General features: G+C 33.2%; 1 protein-coding gene across 1 annotated transcript in view; it reads left to right on the top strand.

Moving 5' to 3' along the window:
* NCAM2 (neural cell adhesion molecule 2) overlaps positions 1 to 19,675 on the top strand; it is a 421,570-nt gene that overhangs the window by 391,895 nt on the left and 10,000 nt on the right. The window contains exon 16 of the mRNA XM_059686798.1: positions 18,453 to 18,657. Within this exon, the coding sequence (XP_059542781.1) occupies positions 18,453 to 18,657 (205 nt within the window). The remainder of the gene's footprint in view (positions 1 to 18,452; positions 18,658 to 19,675) is intronic.

Genomic DNA, 19,675 nt, shown 5'->3' with positions numbered 1-19,675 from the left:
CACCAAGGTCTGTGCACTTGACCAGAATGGAACCTGGGACCCTTTGGTCTGCAGGCCGACGCTATATCCACTGAGCAAACCAGCTAGGTCAGGAATGTTCTGTTTTTAAATCAGCATAGACAATGTTTACTATAGAACTAAACATAATTGCAATTATATTCCAGGATGTCTGAGTTTGGATAAGATATGTAGATATGTGTATTACAAATGTGTAGAAAGTACTTGGAAAACAAAGAGTTTTAAAAATACTTCCAGGATTTTTTTTTTCATTCATCATAACCTGCCTGGATCTTTCCAATAAGTTAAAAATATTCCCGCAAGAAAGTCTTGCAGAAATTCTCTTGACTTAGCATATATTACAAAACACTTTTGTGGAGAACATGGAATACTAGTATGTTCTCTAACTCAAGGTCACTGAGAGTGATGTGAAGAACACTCAGACAGGTACATGACACCTAGACTGACATTTTGACAATTCAGAAAAGAATCTAAAATTAAAATTCTATCCTAGTAGAATTATTTCCATATTAGTGAGCTGTTCATTTTGATTTTAAACATCTAAGTATAGATCAAGTTGTTAATCCTGAAATTAATAAGCAGTCTATCATTTGGCCAAATTTTATTCTTAGATGAACAGTTATTTTACAGCTCTGGGATATGCATAAAATCTTAAAAAATATTATCAGACATCTCAAAGTACTAGGTTCTGTGCTTTGCTTTCTATAAGAAATTGAAAAGCACAAAACTATAAACAATGCAGCTATTGCATTTAAATAAATGAGACAGTAGAGACTGTAAATAACCTTCTTTGATTATAAAAAAATCTTAATGTGTGTGTTGCTGAATTATTTTTTATTATCTGAGCTTTAATTTTATTATATGTATCCATAAAATCTAACTGACAGTTCTTCTTGGCTAACTACTATCTGTCGATAGTTTATAGTTCTAAGTAAATAAATGTGATTATCTGGTAAGCAACACATAAAAATTCAACTTATTTTAAGTCTCTCTACAGTATCATTCAATGATTTTTTTATCTAATGGATTCTTAAATAAAATTTTGTGTCTGAAATGTTCAAATATTAACTTGTGTATAAGGTGAATTTTGTGTTAATTATTATATATAACCATAAATATGTGCCTACATCAATTGATATATATATATCAATTGATATATATATATCAATTGATATATATATATATATATATATATATATATATATATATATATATATCTCATATCCTTAAGTGATAAATCATTTCAAAAGGTGGTTTTGACCAAATTATAGCAGTTACATAGATAGCTAGGTCGATGTGCTTATGCATGATTACTATTATCTGCATGTTGAATATCAGGTTAAATATTATATGCAAACCTGAAATCTCCTGTATGCTTCCCAACTTTATACAAGTCTGTTTGTCTGTCTTCTTTCCTTTATATATCATTCAGTCTTAATGGTAGCTAGCCTAATTCAAACTCAATTATTTATTAAATAACTATAAGACCACCGACACTGTTTTAGATATGCTAGCAGATTATGCTTAGGAAGTAGCAGTAAATTCTTCTATCCTACAAAATATTTTCTTGCATGGGAGAACCTTAGGTAGATGGCTAATTTTGATCCTCTCCTAATATTATTATTCAATAAGAATAAATATATTTTATTAGCTCTGCAATCCTATTCTTTCCAAAACCATTATGCAAGTGCACATATATGCATTCATACTGGAAGACATGGACAAGATTGAAATTTTATTGACTTGTTTTATTTTTTTAACATTTCTTTCATCTTTTTCTTAGCCTAAAATATCTCAAGTATTTAGAATTTTAAATATATATACATATACATATATATGTATATATATTTAAAATATACATATTTAGACAGATTCTAGACTCTAGACATTGGATTCACATTACATATATAATTTATACTTGTATAAATAATTTCATTGCAAATAATTTTAACTTTTTAAATATTCAACAATTCTTTTAAAATCAATAATTAAAATTACAAGTATGCACAGTAAGTCATAGGTTATATGATTTGTGTCAATTTTAAAACTATTATATTTAATTCAAATGTTTCTATGTAAGAGCATTCATTAAATATATTTAATTTAAATTAAACCTAAAATAAGCAAAATTCTACAATAATTTCAACACGATTGAATTTATAAAGGTTCACTTATATTCAAGAAAATGTAGTGTGCACGAGAGAATCAAGCCATGCACTTTTAGATCTGGGTGAACTGTCAGATACATGAGAACCTTTTTTTTTTTAATTATTGTTAATATGGTATACCTACACTAAGAATGGAGAAATAAAATTTTAAATTATAAATGATTTTTGTGATTCAAGATGGATATTTATATCACTAATATAATAATTCAGTATGTTTTCCTCTAGCTTTCAAGAAGAGTTAGCTGCTTTTTTGTATAATATTCTTAGTTTATAGAAGTTTATTAATAAATATTTCTAGTCATGTAAAATTATCTGAAAATTTTAACCTCTTTGGTTTTGGTTATATTAGCAGCATTAAGAACTTTAAATAATATATTATGATACTACCTAAATTAAATGTTAGCATTTATAATTTTCTGTAGCCCTATGTATTATGATTCCACTTGAATAAAGCTAAAGAATCATTAAGGTCATACCTAATTAAATCCTTTTATTCATTTTATTAAGATTCAAATCTGGGGCATAACATACCTTTTAAACAACATTTGAGTGAATACAAATTAAGTAGGACCTCTTATTTTGGTCTATTTCCTTTTATTCTCCTTCCTTCTTATTTTTTCTTTCTAATATCCCCCTCTTATCACCCTCCTTTTTCCCCTCTAAATAACTGGACAATAATAAATAGGATGTATTTAATTTTTTAAATCTTATTGCACTTGTGTTTCTTCTATTCCTTTTCTGTTAGTCATGGCTAAATTTTAAAGTCCCTGCATATGTCATGAAACTTCACCAAAGCTAATGCATTGAATGGGCAGCTCAAATTTATATATATAAAATGATTGTAGATACAGGTATTTTACAAATAGCATTTGAAATGATTTTAATATAAACTTAACTTGGTAAAAAGACTATTTCCAAATCAGCTATGTGATTAAAAAATAAAGACTATTACTTAATCACTATTAATATTTGATAGTCAATCTTAGAATTCAGAAGATATCAGTAAATTTTAGGTCTTCATAAAATAAAGTCTTTCTAACATCTCATTAAGTTGTTCTCTTTCTAATTATCTTCAGAATTTGAGTATTATTCTAGGGTTAACAATTTTTAACTTAAATATAAAGTGGTAGTATTTTCTCTTTTTACTTCATTGTACTTAAGAACTTGATAAAACCCATAAAGATATAAAAGTAGATAAGCAGCATTTCAACTTTTACGTAAGGCAAATAATTCAATAAGTTTAAATCTAACTGCTCTAAAATAAAAGAGATGGGAGTTTAGTATCAATTCTTTGTTTTCCAAATACCTTTGACATTGTTACCTTTTCTAAGATTATGAACCAGATGAACTCTAGTACTGTCCTCCCTTCCAAGTGGCTATTAACTATTTTTAAAGTTTAAAATATCTGCCCCTAAATAGTACCAGAAGAGTGGAGTGTTCTATTACATCAGTTTTAGCTACTATGAAACAAAATTGGTATATATTAAAAAAAAAACACCCAAGGAAAACATATATTCAAGAGTTCTATTGGTATATCTGAGATGATCTGAATTGCAGCTGATGTCCTCATGTCTTTGTTGATCAAATATTTTTTATTTACTTTTTAAAGACTTGTTTGTTCAAGTAGAGCTGAATTTTATATTTAATGTGAACTTATATAATGTTGGTTGTATTAAGCCTAGGTATATTGCAAAATTTCTTAATTGTGTATGTTCGAGTTAAGTAATTATTATTCCATTTTAAGTACTAAAATATAAAGTTACATATCTCAAACATTTCATAATATTAAGAGGTAGCATCAGTTTTTAAAGTACACCATATTTTAAAAAATTCTATGTGTGTACTAAGTGGCCACTATGAAATAATTTTTCTAGCTAATTTTTTTTTCCTAAAAGCAAGCAACTACAACTCACTCTTTTAAATGATATCCACAATTCATGAACTTTTTTCAAGAATATTTTTATCTCACATCTTACATTGATTTTATGTATAACACTTCTGATCTGATTATTTTAATTGCATTTGTTTTCATCATAGGTTGTTTTCATGAAAAATGTACATTATAAATGTATTGTCTTCAGTATCATCTCTTATTTGAAACCCTCAACATAATAATCAACACTCTATGTATTCTTATGCATGTGTTTCATAGTATATTAAATGTCATTTTATTTTCTGTATTTTTGTGTCTCCATTGTTGTAATAAAGAAAACTGAGGAAAAGCTTTGTTATATGTGTTTTCTTTATTACTGGTACAAACTCTTTCTGTCCTTGTTGTGTGTTTTCATTTCTAACTTGGTCAACTCCAATATTTCAGTGTAATAAACATATAATAAATGATTTCTCTTTTGGGAGAAATAATACATCATCAACAGACATATTGTAAAATAATTTGGAAACAATAACAAATACTGTTTCTTTCATAGTAAACTAATTCTAGAGTCTTCTTAGAAACTTTCATTGCTAGTGGGAGGCCAAAATAACCAGGTGATAACAGTAAAACATACGAATATGCGTAATAATGTCAATAATTATCTAGTAGTCTGCATTGCTACAAATGTTTGTAAGAGCAGACATAAATGCTTAAAGTGATTTCCTCCAATTACTATAATATAGCATTGTAATTCAGTTTGAACACCATGAAAATAAAATCGTAGAAAATCATTAAGGTTCTTAGCTTATCCATAACCAAGGTATGAAGCATAAATGACTCTGGGAGTTTACAGATCATAATAAAAATAATACAAAACAGAGCGCCTCTTATTTTTTTTTTGACATGTACTGTGTCATACACTGTGCAGAATGCCTAAGTGCAATATCTTATTCACTCTTCACACAATCCCTCTGAAGTATCATTTCTCCCATATTTTAGATGAGAATGGTGAGGACTAAAGAAGTTAAATAATTTATATAGTAAAGAGTCACAATTAGAACCCAGATCCAGTGCTCTTAATAAAACAGATTACTGTCTGGCCAGCGTGGCTTAGTGGTTTAGCATTGACCTATGAGCCAGGAGGTCAAGGTTCTATTCTAGTTTAAGGCACATACTCGGGTTGCCAGCTTGATCCCCAATAGGGGGCATGCATGGGGCAGCCAATCGATGATTCTCTCTCATCATTGATGTTTCTATCTCTCCCTCTCTCTCCCTTCCTCTCTAAAATCAATAAAAACATATTTTAAAAATAATGTCTACATTTTGTTGCAATATTTAAACTTCTCTCAATTAATACAATACTTATAGAAGTTTTGTATCTTGTTTTTGTTTTATTGTTTTTTCTTGAAGTCTCATGACAATGAGATGATATGAAATGGGAAGTATCTATCATTGTTTGACATTTTTCTAATGACAGTCACATTACCTTTATATTACTTTATTGTTTTGAGCCACTGTGAAGAAGCTAAAGAGATTTGAGGAAACCTAATCTAATCAAACACCATATTTTATTATTTATTATCATAAGAAACTGAGGATCAGAGAACCCAAGTAATTAGTCATGGACATAGTCAAGCAACTTGAAATCTCAGTTTCCTTCTTATATTTCTATTATTAAATTACACTGAACCAATTCTATTCTATACATATATGGTCTTATGTCTTCAACCTAGCTCCATTAATTTCCGCTTGATTGGCAAAGTAAAGGCCATGTATTTACCCGCCACAGTTTCTGCCAGGAGTCATGGTACTTCTATTAGCTGTTATCTTTCTCACTTCAAGTTGTAAATGTGGTTGCTTTGCCATGATCAAGGGAATAAACTCACACTGAGTTTATAGTCTCAAGCGAATAACAAATTAAACTGTATTACTTTATGATTTTTACACACTTTCTGAAAATACTTCTTAAAATGGCATTTACATGGTTGGTAGAAATAGGTATTTTAATATTATATAAATAGTATTTTTTTAATATATTTTATTGATTTTTCACAGAGAGGAAGGGAGAGAGATAGAGAGAGTTAGAAACATCGATGAGAGAGAAACATCGATCAGCTGCCTCTTGCACATCCCCCACCGGGGATTCGCCCGCAACCCAGGTACATGCCCTTCACCGGAATCGAACCTGGGACCTCTCAGTCCGCAGGCTGACGCTCTATCCACTGAGCCAAACCGGTTTCGGCATAAATAGTATTTTTACTTGCTGTCTAATAACAACTAAAATATATATTTCCATCTCAGCATCTATCCTTTTCATTTTAAGAAATCAAAATAAACAGTTTCAACACATCATTTGGATAGTGGTTATGTGCTTGCCTCTCTTCTGATTTCTCAATTGTTATTACAAACATAAATATTAAAATATTGGAAAAAATCACAGTAAAATGTAGTTATTTTTTTCTATTTAAATAGGATTTAAAATCATCTCTTCAAACTGGCATTTCTGTTTTTGGAGAATTCATGAACAAGCTTCAATTTGCTATTGTTTGCTGTTGTTTCTATATAATTTCAAAAAGACTAAACTGGGTTTGGTTGTTATAAAGAAGGTTACATGCAAAACTCCCTAATGCTTTTGAAAACAAGAAAATATTAATTATAAATGGCCTGTTTACAATGTTTAGACATGTTTAGAATGTTTAGTTTTAATACTATAACTTTATTTTTTAAAATATATACCCATAATGAAGAAATTGAAGTCTCTAAGATAATATAGTGAGTATCTAAAACTGGAAGTTTCACAAAACCCAATATGTTATAAATTAATGGCAAACTCATAATTCCATTCACATATTTGTTTATATTTTTCATCTATTGTCTTATACATTTAGAAAATTCAAAATATGTATATTTGAGAGTTTTATAATAGATTACACAGTCTGGGATCTCAACCAACAAGCAAACTGTAAAATATCATTTACTTTAATCTTATATGGATGTGATTCAATATAGTCTTTTTAAATGTATTTTTTGTTTATGCAAAGAAAGCTTTTCTATTTTCTATATATGGTCAATCTATTAATATTAACAGGACAATGAAAATGGGCAGGTAATGGATGAACTACAGAACTGAAATTTAAATTATTAAATTCTTTATCACTGGTCAATATCATAATTCCAATTTAAGAAGTTTCTTTTCTAGCTAGCCAATAGAAACCTTCATTACCCAATGGGAAGTAACTGAGTCACCTCCACCAAAGCAAACTGCAAATGGAGAATGAATAGAAATTATGGTAGTCAAAATTCCCGTACAAGTATAATAACTATACATTGGATTGTTTACTTTTTACAGGGCATTGTTTAAAAATATGTTTTTTATTTATTTTTAGAGAGAAAGGGAGAGGGATAGAGAGATAGAAACATCAATGAGAGAGGAACATCATCGACTGGCTGCCTCCTGCATGGCCCCTACTGGGGATTGAGCCTGCAACTGAGGTACATGCCCTCGACCAGAATTGAACCCAGGACCCTTCAGCCCACAGACCGATGCTCTATCCACTGAGGAAAGCTGGCTAGGGCAGCAGGGCATTATTTAGAAAAGATAAATGTTAAAACTTTAAGGGGGATTGAGTAGGTATTTTAAAAAACTGGGTGGCCCTAGCTGGTTTGGCTCAGTGGATAGAGCGTCGACCTGCGGACTAAAGGGTCCCAGGTTAGATTCTGGTCATGGGCGCATGCCCTGGTTGTGGGCTCGATCCCCAGTGGGGAGTGTGCAGGAGGCAGCCAATCAATGATTCTCTCTCATTATTGATGTTTCTATCTATCTCTCCCTCCCTCTTTCTTTCTCTCTGAAATTAATAAAAATATATTAAAATAATAATAATAATAAATAGTGAAAGTGATGGGACATTTGAAATGCCATCCCATTTATAAGGATATGGAATAGTTATACATAATTATAAATGTATATTATAAAATTTACAGTATTTTATCTCATACAGTGTCTATTTTTAAAACATTTGAATAGACCCTAATGATCTAAAATTAATTCAATCACTAACCACATGTAAAAGGCTGAGTGTAAGTACTCTCTTCTTCAATGTAAACATCAAACTGGGTTGGCATGCCTGCATGCATTATGGAAATGAACGTAAAATAGGAGAGAAGGAAGACTGGCCAGAAATTTCACAGCATAGCCCAGACCTCTACTATCTCCTTATAACCATTAAACAGGTTCTACTTCCCTGGGTGTGTATCTCTAATAACTCCCTGCCATCTTTTGAGAAAAGATCACTCTTTGTAGGTTTTGTGGGTGGTGGTGTTTGTGTCTATTTTTATTTTTGGTTCACTTGTTTGTTTATTCAGTTGAGAGGTACATCCTCTTTAACATCATTTATCACTTAATAAACCCCATCCCCCTAATCAACCCAAAATCTTATCTCTAATATCCATGTATGTCTTCTAATTTCAGAATATCATATATTTTCTAACATACATCTCCATCTTCGCTCATGCCATGTTCTGACTGAAATACACTCCTTTCATCATATGGAAAACTTCTTCAACACCGTCTCAAACATTATCTTCTCTCTCATGCCTTCTTTGACCACTAACCACTAACTTCTATGCTTCTTCCACCTATCTGCTCAGGACACAGTGTTGTTAACTATTAGGAATGCATCAATTACACTGAATTTCAGTTTTTAGATTACACCTTACTCAGCCCTCCCAATATATTATGAGCCTCCAGAGAAAAAAACACTTGGTCTTTTTCTTATTTTATCCTAATAACTGCTTGATAGAGTTGTTTAATAACATTATGATAAATTAAAGGATGATCACGTATTTTTTTACCAATTTATTCCTAGACAAGAAAGAAAAAAAAAAGACAACATTTTTGTAATATCAAAGGACCAGAAGATCTTTTGAAAAGATATTTAATGTGTAATTATGCCTTTGTTAACAAACATATATAGGAAAACACATTCAGAAAGAAGTATAGTTTTAAAAATTATAAATGCTATTTATACTATATACATTAGTACATATTTACAATTCCATTTTAATTATTAAGCCAAATGTCTTCAATTACTACTTTTTCTTACCACAAGTCATACATTAAAAAAATGTCTGGCCCTGGCCAGTGTGCCTCAGTGTTTAGAGCCTTGGCCTGCCCAAAGGGTCGTGGGTTAAATTCCTGTTCAAAGGCATGGACCAGGTTGCAGGTTTGCTCCCTGGGGGCATGTGCAGGAGGCAATCAGTTGATATGCCTCCCTCACATCGATGATCTCTCTCTCTCTCTCTCTCTCTCTCTCTCTCTCTCTCTCTCTCTCTCTCTCTCTCCTTTTCTCTTCCTCCCTTCCTCTCTCTCTGAAAAGCAATGATGGAGAAAATATCCTCAGGTGAGGATTTACAACAACAAAGATGTCTGGTTGATCAACACTTCAGTGATACCCTACCTTCTCCCCAAAAATACCTCTTAATAGCGAGAAGTGATTTGAAAGAAATTTTTGGATTTCCACTGAGTTTATATATATACTAGAGGCCCAGTGCACGAAATTCGTGCATGGGTAGGCCCCTAGTGGCTGCCAGCTGCTGGTGGGGGCCTTCCTTCGTTCTCCCCCCCCCCCCCCCCCGGTGGTCAAGCATATCATAGTGAGCAATCGAACTCCTGGTTAGTTGAATTCCTGAGGGGAAACTTTGCATATTAGGCTTTTATATATAGAGATTTTTTTGAAAGAAAACTGTATAGTTATAAATGTAACAGAACATTTTGATAAATTGGAGTGACTAAAACTGGAGACAGTAATAAGAAACAGGTGACATAAAATACAGTTTTCATCTCTCAAAAAAGGAAGGTTGTATGAAAACAAATTTGGTAGTAAGCAATGAACTGTCTATATCAATATTGTTGAACTGAGTATACATAGGAAAGACATGACCACCCTGAGAATATACTGAGAATTTAAAACACATACAATAACAACACTAGGCTTTATTGATATATTAGTGAAAGGTTGAAATATTATTGGTAGATTCTACTTATAATTATTTAAATCTCAAAATTTATAATTCCTAAATTAATATGTGAATACTACAAATGGCATCATAAAGGGATAAAAAAGCTAGACAATTATATAAAATGAACTTCCACATAATATTATTCTCTAACATGAACTTTTATAAAGAGCTCCATAGAACTCAATACATGTTCATTTAAAACACAGCAAATTACTGATCCTAAAATCTAAAAATGCCTCCTACTCACAAAGCTCTTATTAACCAGTATAATTTCATATAATTATGTACTTTTTTCATGATTAGAACTCAATTTTGATTTTTAATATACAAAAGTGGGCAAAAGTAGGGTTTCTTTTTGCCATTGTGATATTCTTTTGAGTTAATAAAGCTACTGTCATAATTATAACCTGCATGTGTTTTTCTATATAAACAAGTGTAAACCTACTTTTGCCCGCCCTTGTATTTTTAAAGATTTTTTATTTTAACATTCCAAGAAATCTTTTCTGAAATGCAGTTCCTTATAGAAGACTCTTTGAGGTTTTCTCTTCACTTATAAAGTGCTCATTTCACAGCCATCACACACTACTAGCATCACATACTTTTTTCTTTAAATTGTTTATTGAAAATTGCATGAGATTACATGTTATACCCACACAATTTTCATTCAGCTAGTTCAGGCAACAGTCAAATATCTGAATAATATGAAATCAGGTGAACTTAAAATGTCACTAATAAGTGTATTTTGTCAGGAAGTTGAATGATGTAAATGCTTTTTTTTTTAATCTCATGAACTCCATGAGCTGTACATAAGGGAACCAATATATAACAGAATAAGAGATTCGTACACAAAAGATGTAGTTTTATTGTTTTGTAGGGAGGAGCCTTTGGCCCATTTTGTGAAAATCTTGTGAGAGTATTAATTTTATTTTACTTTAATGAAGATGAATGTGTCTAAAGTAGTGTACAAAATAGCAATAAAAGTAGCTATAATCACAATAATAGTGAACTAAATAAGATAAAATTAATTACAGAAGATGAGAATACCAAATAAAGAATATATGTATTCTTTTCCCCAAACTGAGCAAAAGTTAATGTCACCTATCAGAGACAATTAGAGTATTATTAATAATTAGCTTGTGTTCATTCATTTCAGCATCAGTCAAGAAAGATTTCAGTTCGACTTATAGAGTAAGGAAGTGACCAAAAAGATAATTTACTAAATGAATAATAAATAAATAAATAAATAAATAATAAAATTAAATTTAAAAATGTGTTGAGTTCTGGTTACAGTAAAATGTACAGATAAAACTAGAAGAATTAAAATGATCTTTAAAAAATGATCTCAATCTGAGGCCTTAATGAGGTAATTTATCAACAAACAGCAATAATAAAAAAAAACACTTTTAAAACATAAATATGTATTTACAATTATTTTGTGCATCATAGTTCATGAATATTGATATTCAAATCAATACTTAGTAAGTAAACATGCTTGTTAAAATCTAGGAAGTTTTAAGCTAAAAGTAGAGATCTAATTTTTTAACAAATGATACTATAAACAAATAATGAACAATAAGTTACTATTTTGATTACCAAAGACTACTTTGGCTGGAATACATAGGAATTGTACATGCATTTAATAAAAAAATGAAACAATAAAATTATAATTATTTAAGTGTATCTAATAGTTGTATGGCAGGTTGGACACAAAACAAGTGAACAATACCACTGTGACTATTTTAAATATTAGAATTTCCATTAATATTTATTTTATATCATCTTTCTAATTTTTTTATGTTTTAGTTGTACATTAAATTTTTCAAAGTATAAATATGATGTATTATTAAAGCTTATGATTTTTCAAAAACACCTATGTTAGGAGGATATACTCAATATTTCTCTAGTTATATGGGGAAATCGTAAAGAAAAAAAAGTGGCTTAAAGGAGAGAAAGAATATAAAATCTAATCATACTTACACTGAGTTTGCTGTTTGAATTTTGCTTCTTTTAAGAAAGACTTTTTATTTTATTACTAGAGGCCCGGTGCATGAATTTGTGCATGGATGGGGTCCCTCCCAGCCAATTGGGGAGGCCGGGGGGAAGGACTGTGGGAGGTTGACCAGCTGCAGGAGGTTGGCTGTGGAAGCACACTGACCACCAGGGGGCAGCTCCTGTATTAAGCATCTGCCCCTGGTAGTCAGTGTACAACATAGCTACCGTCTGGTCATCCAGTCATCTGGTCGTCCAGTGCTAACAGTCACTTAGGCTTTTATATATATAGACTAGTGGCCCAGTGTATGAAATTCATGCAGGGGAGGGGGGTGTCCCTCAGCCCAGCCTGCACTCTCTCCAATCTGGGACCCCTTGAGGGATGTGCCTCTCACAATCTGGGACCGCTGGCTCCTAACTGCTCACCTGCCTGCCTGATCACCCCTAACCACTCTGCCTTCTGACCTGCTTGCCCCCAACTGCCCCCCCACCAGCCTTCTTGCCCTCAACTGACTCCCCTGCCGGCCTGCTTGCCCCCAACTGCCCCCCTGCAAGCCTGATTGCCCCCAGCTGCAATCCTGCCAACCTGCTTGCCCCCAACTGCCCCCCCACCAGCCTTCTTGCCCCCAACTGACTCCCCTGCCAGCCTGCTTGCCCCCAACTGCCCCCCTGCAAGCCTGATTGCCCCCAGCTGCAACCCTGCCAACCTGCTTGCCCCCAACTGCCCCCCCAAGGTTTGATCTCCCCCAACTGCTCCCCCTTCCAGCCTGCTCTCCCCCAACTGTCCTCCTCACTGGCCTGCTTGCTCCCAACTTCCCCCCCCCCGAGGCCTGATCGTCCCCAACTGCCCCCAACTGATGGCCTGCTCACCCCCTGCTGGCACCCCCCTGCTGGCCTGCCCACCCCTAACTGCCCCCCTACTGCTGGCCTGATCACCCACAACTGCCCTTCCCCTCCTGACCTGATTTCCCCTAACCGCCTCTTCCCTGGCCCCACCACCATGGCTTTGTCCGTAAGGTCAACCAGAAGGTCTCTTGGTCTAATTAGCATATTACCCTTTTATTAGTTTATTTATTTACTTATTTACTTATTTTTTTATTTATTTATTTTGTGGTGTAGGGGTAGATGGAGGTGGAAGAGGGCATATATGGGATAAATGGTGCTATTTGTTTTTTTTAAATTAATGCAAAATGGTATTTTTAATCATTTTTGCTGATACAACTTGCAATGATTTTGTCATTTCTAATTAATGCAGTTAAAGAGTATTGATCAGCCTTCACCAGTTTGGCTCAGTGGATAGAGTATCAGCCTGCAGACTATAGGGTCCTGGGTTCAATTCTGGTCAAGGGCACATACCTCGGTTGCAGACTCCTCCTGGCTGGACCCTGGTCAGGGCAAATGCAGGAGGCAACCAATTGATGTGTTTCTCTCACATTGATATTTCTCTGTCTTTCCCTCTCTAAAAAAAAATCAATGAAAAAAATCCTCCAGTAAGGATTTAAAAAAAAAAGAGTATTGACCAAACATTAAAAACCTCAGAAGTTCAAACATTTGTTTCAAACAGCAAAATGAAATGTGAATCAAAATTACATGCATCTATCAATTCAGGAATGATCACCAGGCACCATAAATTCCAGAGGCTCCTAGTCATGACACAGAAGAGAAATGTAGTATTTAGAGCGATGGAAATAGCATGACATTGTGCACAGATTACTAATATCAATGGTTTTAACATTTCTGTCTTTAATAGAGAATTTTATTACACATTAATAAAAGGTTTTATTTTATTTTTCTATTTTTAATTACACCTACAAAGGTGATATGAATGAAAGTCATGTTGTTTCAAATATATAAAAAACATATATTTGGAATTATTTCTTAAAATATCTAAAAACATATAAATATGGCCTTCATACATGTATACCTAATTCCCCTTTAGTTTACCTGAGAAAAGACAAGTCCAAAGACAAATCTTAATCTGATTTAGGATCTGTTTAGGAGATTCAGTATGCCCTGTTGGAAATAGAAAGCTTCATAAATTCACTGGAGGCCCAGTGCACGAAATGCATGCATCAGAAGGGTCCCTAGGCCTGGCCAGCAATCAGGGCCAATCTGTGGGCAACGGGCGGGGCGATCGGGAGGCCTCCCGCAGGGACCCACCTTGGCTGGCCTGGCCCTGCCTGCTCACCAGCCCTACCCCCATCACTGCCACCACCAGTCCTCTCCCTCTGCAGGGTGACCAGCAAGGCGATTGGGGGCCCTCGCTCGCACCTGCCTTGGCTGGCCTGGGGCCTGTGGGCTGGGGGCAGCTCCTGAATTGAGCGTCTACCCCCCAGTGGTCAGTGCACATCATAGTGACCAGTCATTCTGCTGTTTGGTCAATTTGCATATTAGGCTTTTATTATATAGGACAATAAGGCATTTCTCTATACACCTCTACAGGGTCAGAGACTACTATTTATTTTCTTGAGAAGTGGATATATCAAGAAATGTAAAGGCTACACCTTGGGCCTATGTCTTGACCAGGAATCAAACTGTGACCTCCTGGTTCATGGGTCAGCTCAACCACTAAGCAACACTGGCCAGTCATCTCTACTATTTTTAAATTTGGGAAGCTTATTAAAAGTTTTAAATCTTTTTTAAAAATATTTTGTTGGCCCAGTTTATATCCTAGCCTCATTTTCTATATTTTGGTTCTTTTGTTGAACTTTCCTATTTTTTGTTGACTTGGAGGATCCTAGGAAAAATATCACAGAAAATAATTTAATTTATAAATTTAAGATAATTTCTAAATCTAGAATGACAGGTGATTTAGGAAATCAGCTTGTCTAACATAATACAAGAAACTGTGAAATTCTTAGGGTTGATTATTGGTTATTAAATTAGCACAATGTATTTTCTTTTAAACATATGCTTTACCCTACAATGTGCCTTCTGTAATGCAAGGGTATTTCCATACTCTAGTAAAAACTCACACTGTTAACTGTTTGTCCTTGTTAATATAAAAACCTTATCCTATAAACGAGTAAAACCACATGGATCTTAGCTTTTTCGACTGACTTATTTTGCATATGTGGGATATAAAACTGAAACTCATAGACAAAGATTTAAACAGTATGGTGGTTACCAGAGAGAAGAGGTTAGGGGAACGGTAAAGGATAAAGGAGGCCAAATATATGGTGACAGAAGATAATGCGACTTTGGGTGGTCGTGGTCAGCACACAATGCAATATACAGATCATATATCATAGAAATGTATACTTGAAACCTATATAATCTTATTAACCAGTGCCACCCCAATACATTTAATAAGTAAATAAATAAAACAAAAATAATTTTTTTTTCTTTATAGCGTGTGTTAGAATCTAATGATGTAATTTTGTTTATGGTTCTTTGTTATTTTTTTCAGATTTTTTAAATGAAAAGTCCAAAGAGAAATAAGTACTTTCCCACCAAAGTAAATTGGTGGCAGAAAAAAAAAGAAAAAGAAAAAGAAAATTTAAGTTTCATAGTTATTGTGTCTAACCTCATGGGATATGAGAATAGATATTTAAATATGTCCATAAGCTGACTTTTTAAAAAACATAAAACATTATCTTGAAAAATACTTATAACATAAACATAATTAATGACCATACCACCCTTTTCAATGACAGAAATACATTTGGTTTTTCATAAAAATAACTTCAAGTAACCTTTAAGTTTTTTAATTATTTTTTATTTTTAAAAAAATATATTTTATTGATTTTTTACAGAGAGGAAGGGAGAGGGATACAGAGTTAGAAACATCGATGAGAGAGAAACATCGATCAGCTGCCTCCTGCACACCCCTACTGGGGATGTGCCCACAACCAAGGTACATGCCCTTTACCAGAATCGAACCTGGGACCCTTCAGTCCACAGGCCAACGCTCTATCCACAGAGCCAAACCGGTTAGGCACTAAGTTTTTTTAATTTTAAGTTAAAAATATATAATTTTGTTTCTCTAGAAAGAAATAATCGCTATTTTAGCATCAATATTCCTTTCCTATAGGGTAATTTACAAATAAAATGTTTCTAAGAGTTTTTTACAAAGATGCAAGTGAAGCGGATCAATATACTGTTTAATTCTTTAAAAAGTCACAAAATTTTTATTATTTAAAAGCTAGCAGCTAAATCTAAGTCATTAAAATAGTGATTATATTTTCAAGAGACTAATCAGTGCTTAATAAGAGATACTGTTGGTTGCCAATGAAAGAAATATTACAGATAAATTAAATTTTAGATTGTCTATTTTTTCACCAAAACTGCATTTTCTAGAATTTTATAATAGTAAAATAATAAAAATGACTTTAAATATTTGTTAAATTTTTACTTAGTGATGGGCAGTAAGTGCTAGAAGTGTTAAATAGCCCATTCACAGCAATCTTTTCATAACCCATGACCCAGTTTGTGATGGTGGTTGTTGTTATAACTGTCCCTGTTTTAACAAGGAGGCATCTCAGCCTTAAGTGATGGAACCAGGATTTTCTGACACCACATCCAGTGCATTTAAGTACAAAGCCAGATTTCATACATACTTTAAAAAATGAAATGGGATGTATATAATGGACCAGCTAAATCATCATTGATCTGTAAGATTTATTGCTTACGAATGACTACTTGAAAGCAGGAGGGTCATAGAGTGAATATATCCACTGGAGCAAAAGCCCCATTGAACATGTATTTTCATGTATTCTCTTTTGAGCTTTAGTTGTTGAATCAGGTGCAGTACAGCCAAAATAACTACCAATAAAGTGAATGTTGATAAGGGACTTAGTCATTCTGCACAAAAATATACTAGCATTCAAAAGGTGTGACGTGCTAAAGATCGACCCAGGAGGTAAATTCAAAGTTAGAATAATTATGTTGATACTTTTGGATACAAATGTCTTTGAGTCATTATTAAAATGTTTGACCTAATTTTTTAAATCGTACTTAGAAAAACATTGTTTTTCATGTAGTTATTCAGAAGTGGTTTTCTCAAACCTCAAATTTATATCTGTTTCTGTATCTTTCACTTGTGTCCAACATCAGTTACTTAGTAAGCATGCCGTTATGATCTGGGCAATAAATTTCTTTACCATCATTAAAAAGGAAATTATAATATTATAATATTATAATGTTATGCAAACAAATTTGAATATAATCATATTAAGAATCATTTTGGATAATTCTATAAAATTGTCTTATATGACCCTCTTTTTTCCCCTTAGATAACACAATATCACCAATTTATTCTGGTTTCTTCCCACTGTGCTTATTTTACTATCTATATGGTTATAGTTGTGTAGTTACCTTCGTATTCAATCACAGACTTGCAACACTAGGTTTATTTTTGCTATCCTCATCCCTTTGCCATTTCTACTTTGTCAGTTAGCATATTCCATCCCATTTCCAATCACCTTTTTCGTGGATACTCTCAGTGTAGCTTCTGAGATTTCTTGCAAACACATGCCAAGGAAGAGTGGCTCCCATCATGCCCTACCTTCAGAAAGGTCATAAGTACCATAACTCTGTTAACATTTGCCTCTAGTCTAATATGATCTGTTAAAATATTTACAAAAATACAAGTACACATTTATTCTAAAAGAATGATTTTTAAAATATTCATGCACAGATATTTTAAAAAGTGTTCTCTGTCAATGCAAAGTGCTTGGAGCCATCATTTGCAAATTTAAATCTTAACACTAAAATAAGTCTATAAAGGACATTTATTTAACACTTTTTTACAGGAGTTTTGAGTACATTTTCCTTTTTATAAAGTGATGATCTATTAATGACTATGACTTTCTGATAGAGTACAGCTACAGATATGATAATATTCATTATCTTTCCCACAGGGAATCAAGAAGGCTTTTGGAGAAGAGAGTTACTTAAGAGTTTTTAATCTAAAATAAATTGGTAAAAAATAGTTCAAATCATTACCATGTCAGTTGCTTAAAACATTGTTCAAAAACCAGAGTCTACCTCTCAACAACCATGACATTGAACTCTTCTGGGGACTATCCCTTCTTTTTTTCTTTTTTTTAAATATATTTTTTATTGATTTCAGAGAGAGAGAGGAAGCGAATGGGAGAAAGATATAGAAACATCAATGATGAGAGAGAATCATTGATTGGCTGCCTCCTGCACACCCTACATTGGGGATTGAGCCCGCAACCTGGGCATGTGCCCGGACCAGGAATTGAACCATGACCACTTGGTTCATAGGTCAATGCTCAACCACTGAGCCAAGCTGGCTGGGCTATCCCTTCTTTCTTGTTTTTAGTTGACTATTTGTCCAATAAAATTTATTTTTGAAGTAACTTTCTAATCTTTTCTAGTGTGAACTTTAATAACATTCTTCTTATTGTTATTTTTTTAAGACACACTTTTTAATGGCCTTGGGCTTGGAGCAGTCATTGGCCTGGGAGTTGCCGCACTCTTGCTCATCCTTGTGGTAACAGATGTCAGCTGCTTCTTTATTCGACAATGTGGGTTATTAATGTGCATCACCAGGAGAATGTGTGGGAAGAAAAGTGGCTCCAGTGGCAAAAGTAAAGAACTGGAAGAAGGAAAAGCTGCCTACCTGTGAGTATCAGACACCTGCATCACAACACATTAAAGGAATGGCAAGGTCAAGCTGGAGTGCGTTATTAAGGGCTCTGTTCTTTCAGCATAGAAGAGTTTAACTATAAAACTATTGGGCACCAATCTGGCTTCTTTCTGGATCTTAAATCTATATGATTTTAAATATAACATCTTAGAGCCAAATGACTTTGTAAACAGACTACTGTATTAAAAAATAAACCTGCTCTGGTGCAGGCTTGATCCCCAGTAGGGAGCATGCAGGAGGCAGCAAATCAATGATTCTCTCTCATATTGATGTTTCTATCTCTCTCTCCTGCTCCCTTCCTCTCTGAAATCAATACAAAAATATATATTGAAAAATAAATAAACCTTAAAATAGAATCCATGGTAAAAAATTACTGTCAAGATTTAAATTAAAAAATAAGTTTGATTGATTGATTTGAGATCCAGAAAGAGACAGTGGGAAATAATTGATTTGTTGTTCCACTTATTTATGCATTCATTGTGCCCTGTATGGGTATCGAAACTGCAACCTTGAAATATCAGGATGACACTCTAACCAACTGAACTACCCGGCCAGGGTGTCATGAATTAAATATTGAGAGGTAGATAAACAAGTAGGTAGATAGATAGATAGATAGATAGATAGATAGATAGATAGATAGATAGATATAGGGAATCATGCAATTATATTTCGTTATGCTTTTCCCCACCATCTCTCAGTTTATATTGAATAAAAGACAGACATCAACAGTAATCTGAGTTAAAAACTAAGTTAAACTGAGTTAACATAAATTGTACCAATGCCTACAATGTTAAGAAGTGACTACATACAAGTTTCAAGATTGCCTACATAGAAAAGTATACTCTATGCAATGCATTATTACACATTCTGTATTTACTCCTCCAAATTTTGATCAAAACATGACTATATATTAGAATTTGGAGTTCTCTGTGGCATTTCATTTATTTAGAAAAAAATATGAATTCTGAGAAAATATGCAGAGCTGAATTTTAT

This window comes from Myotis daubentonii, chromosome 3 (assembly GCF_963259705.1).
Source record: "Myotis daubentonii chromosome 3, mMyoDau2.1, whole genome shotgun sequence".
Classification (NCBI taxonomy): Eukaryota; Metazoa; Chordata; class Mammalia; order Chiroptera; family Vespertilionidae; genus Myotis; species Myotis daubentonii.
Note: the sequence above shows the minus strand (reverse complement) of the source record. Positions and strands in the feature narration are given on the sequence as shown.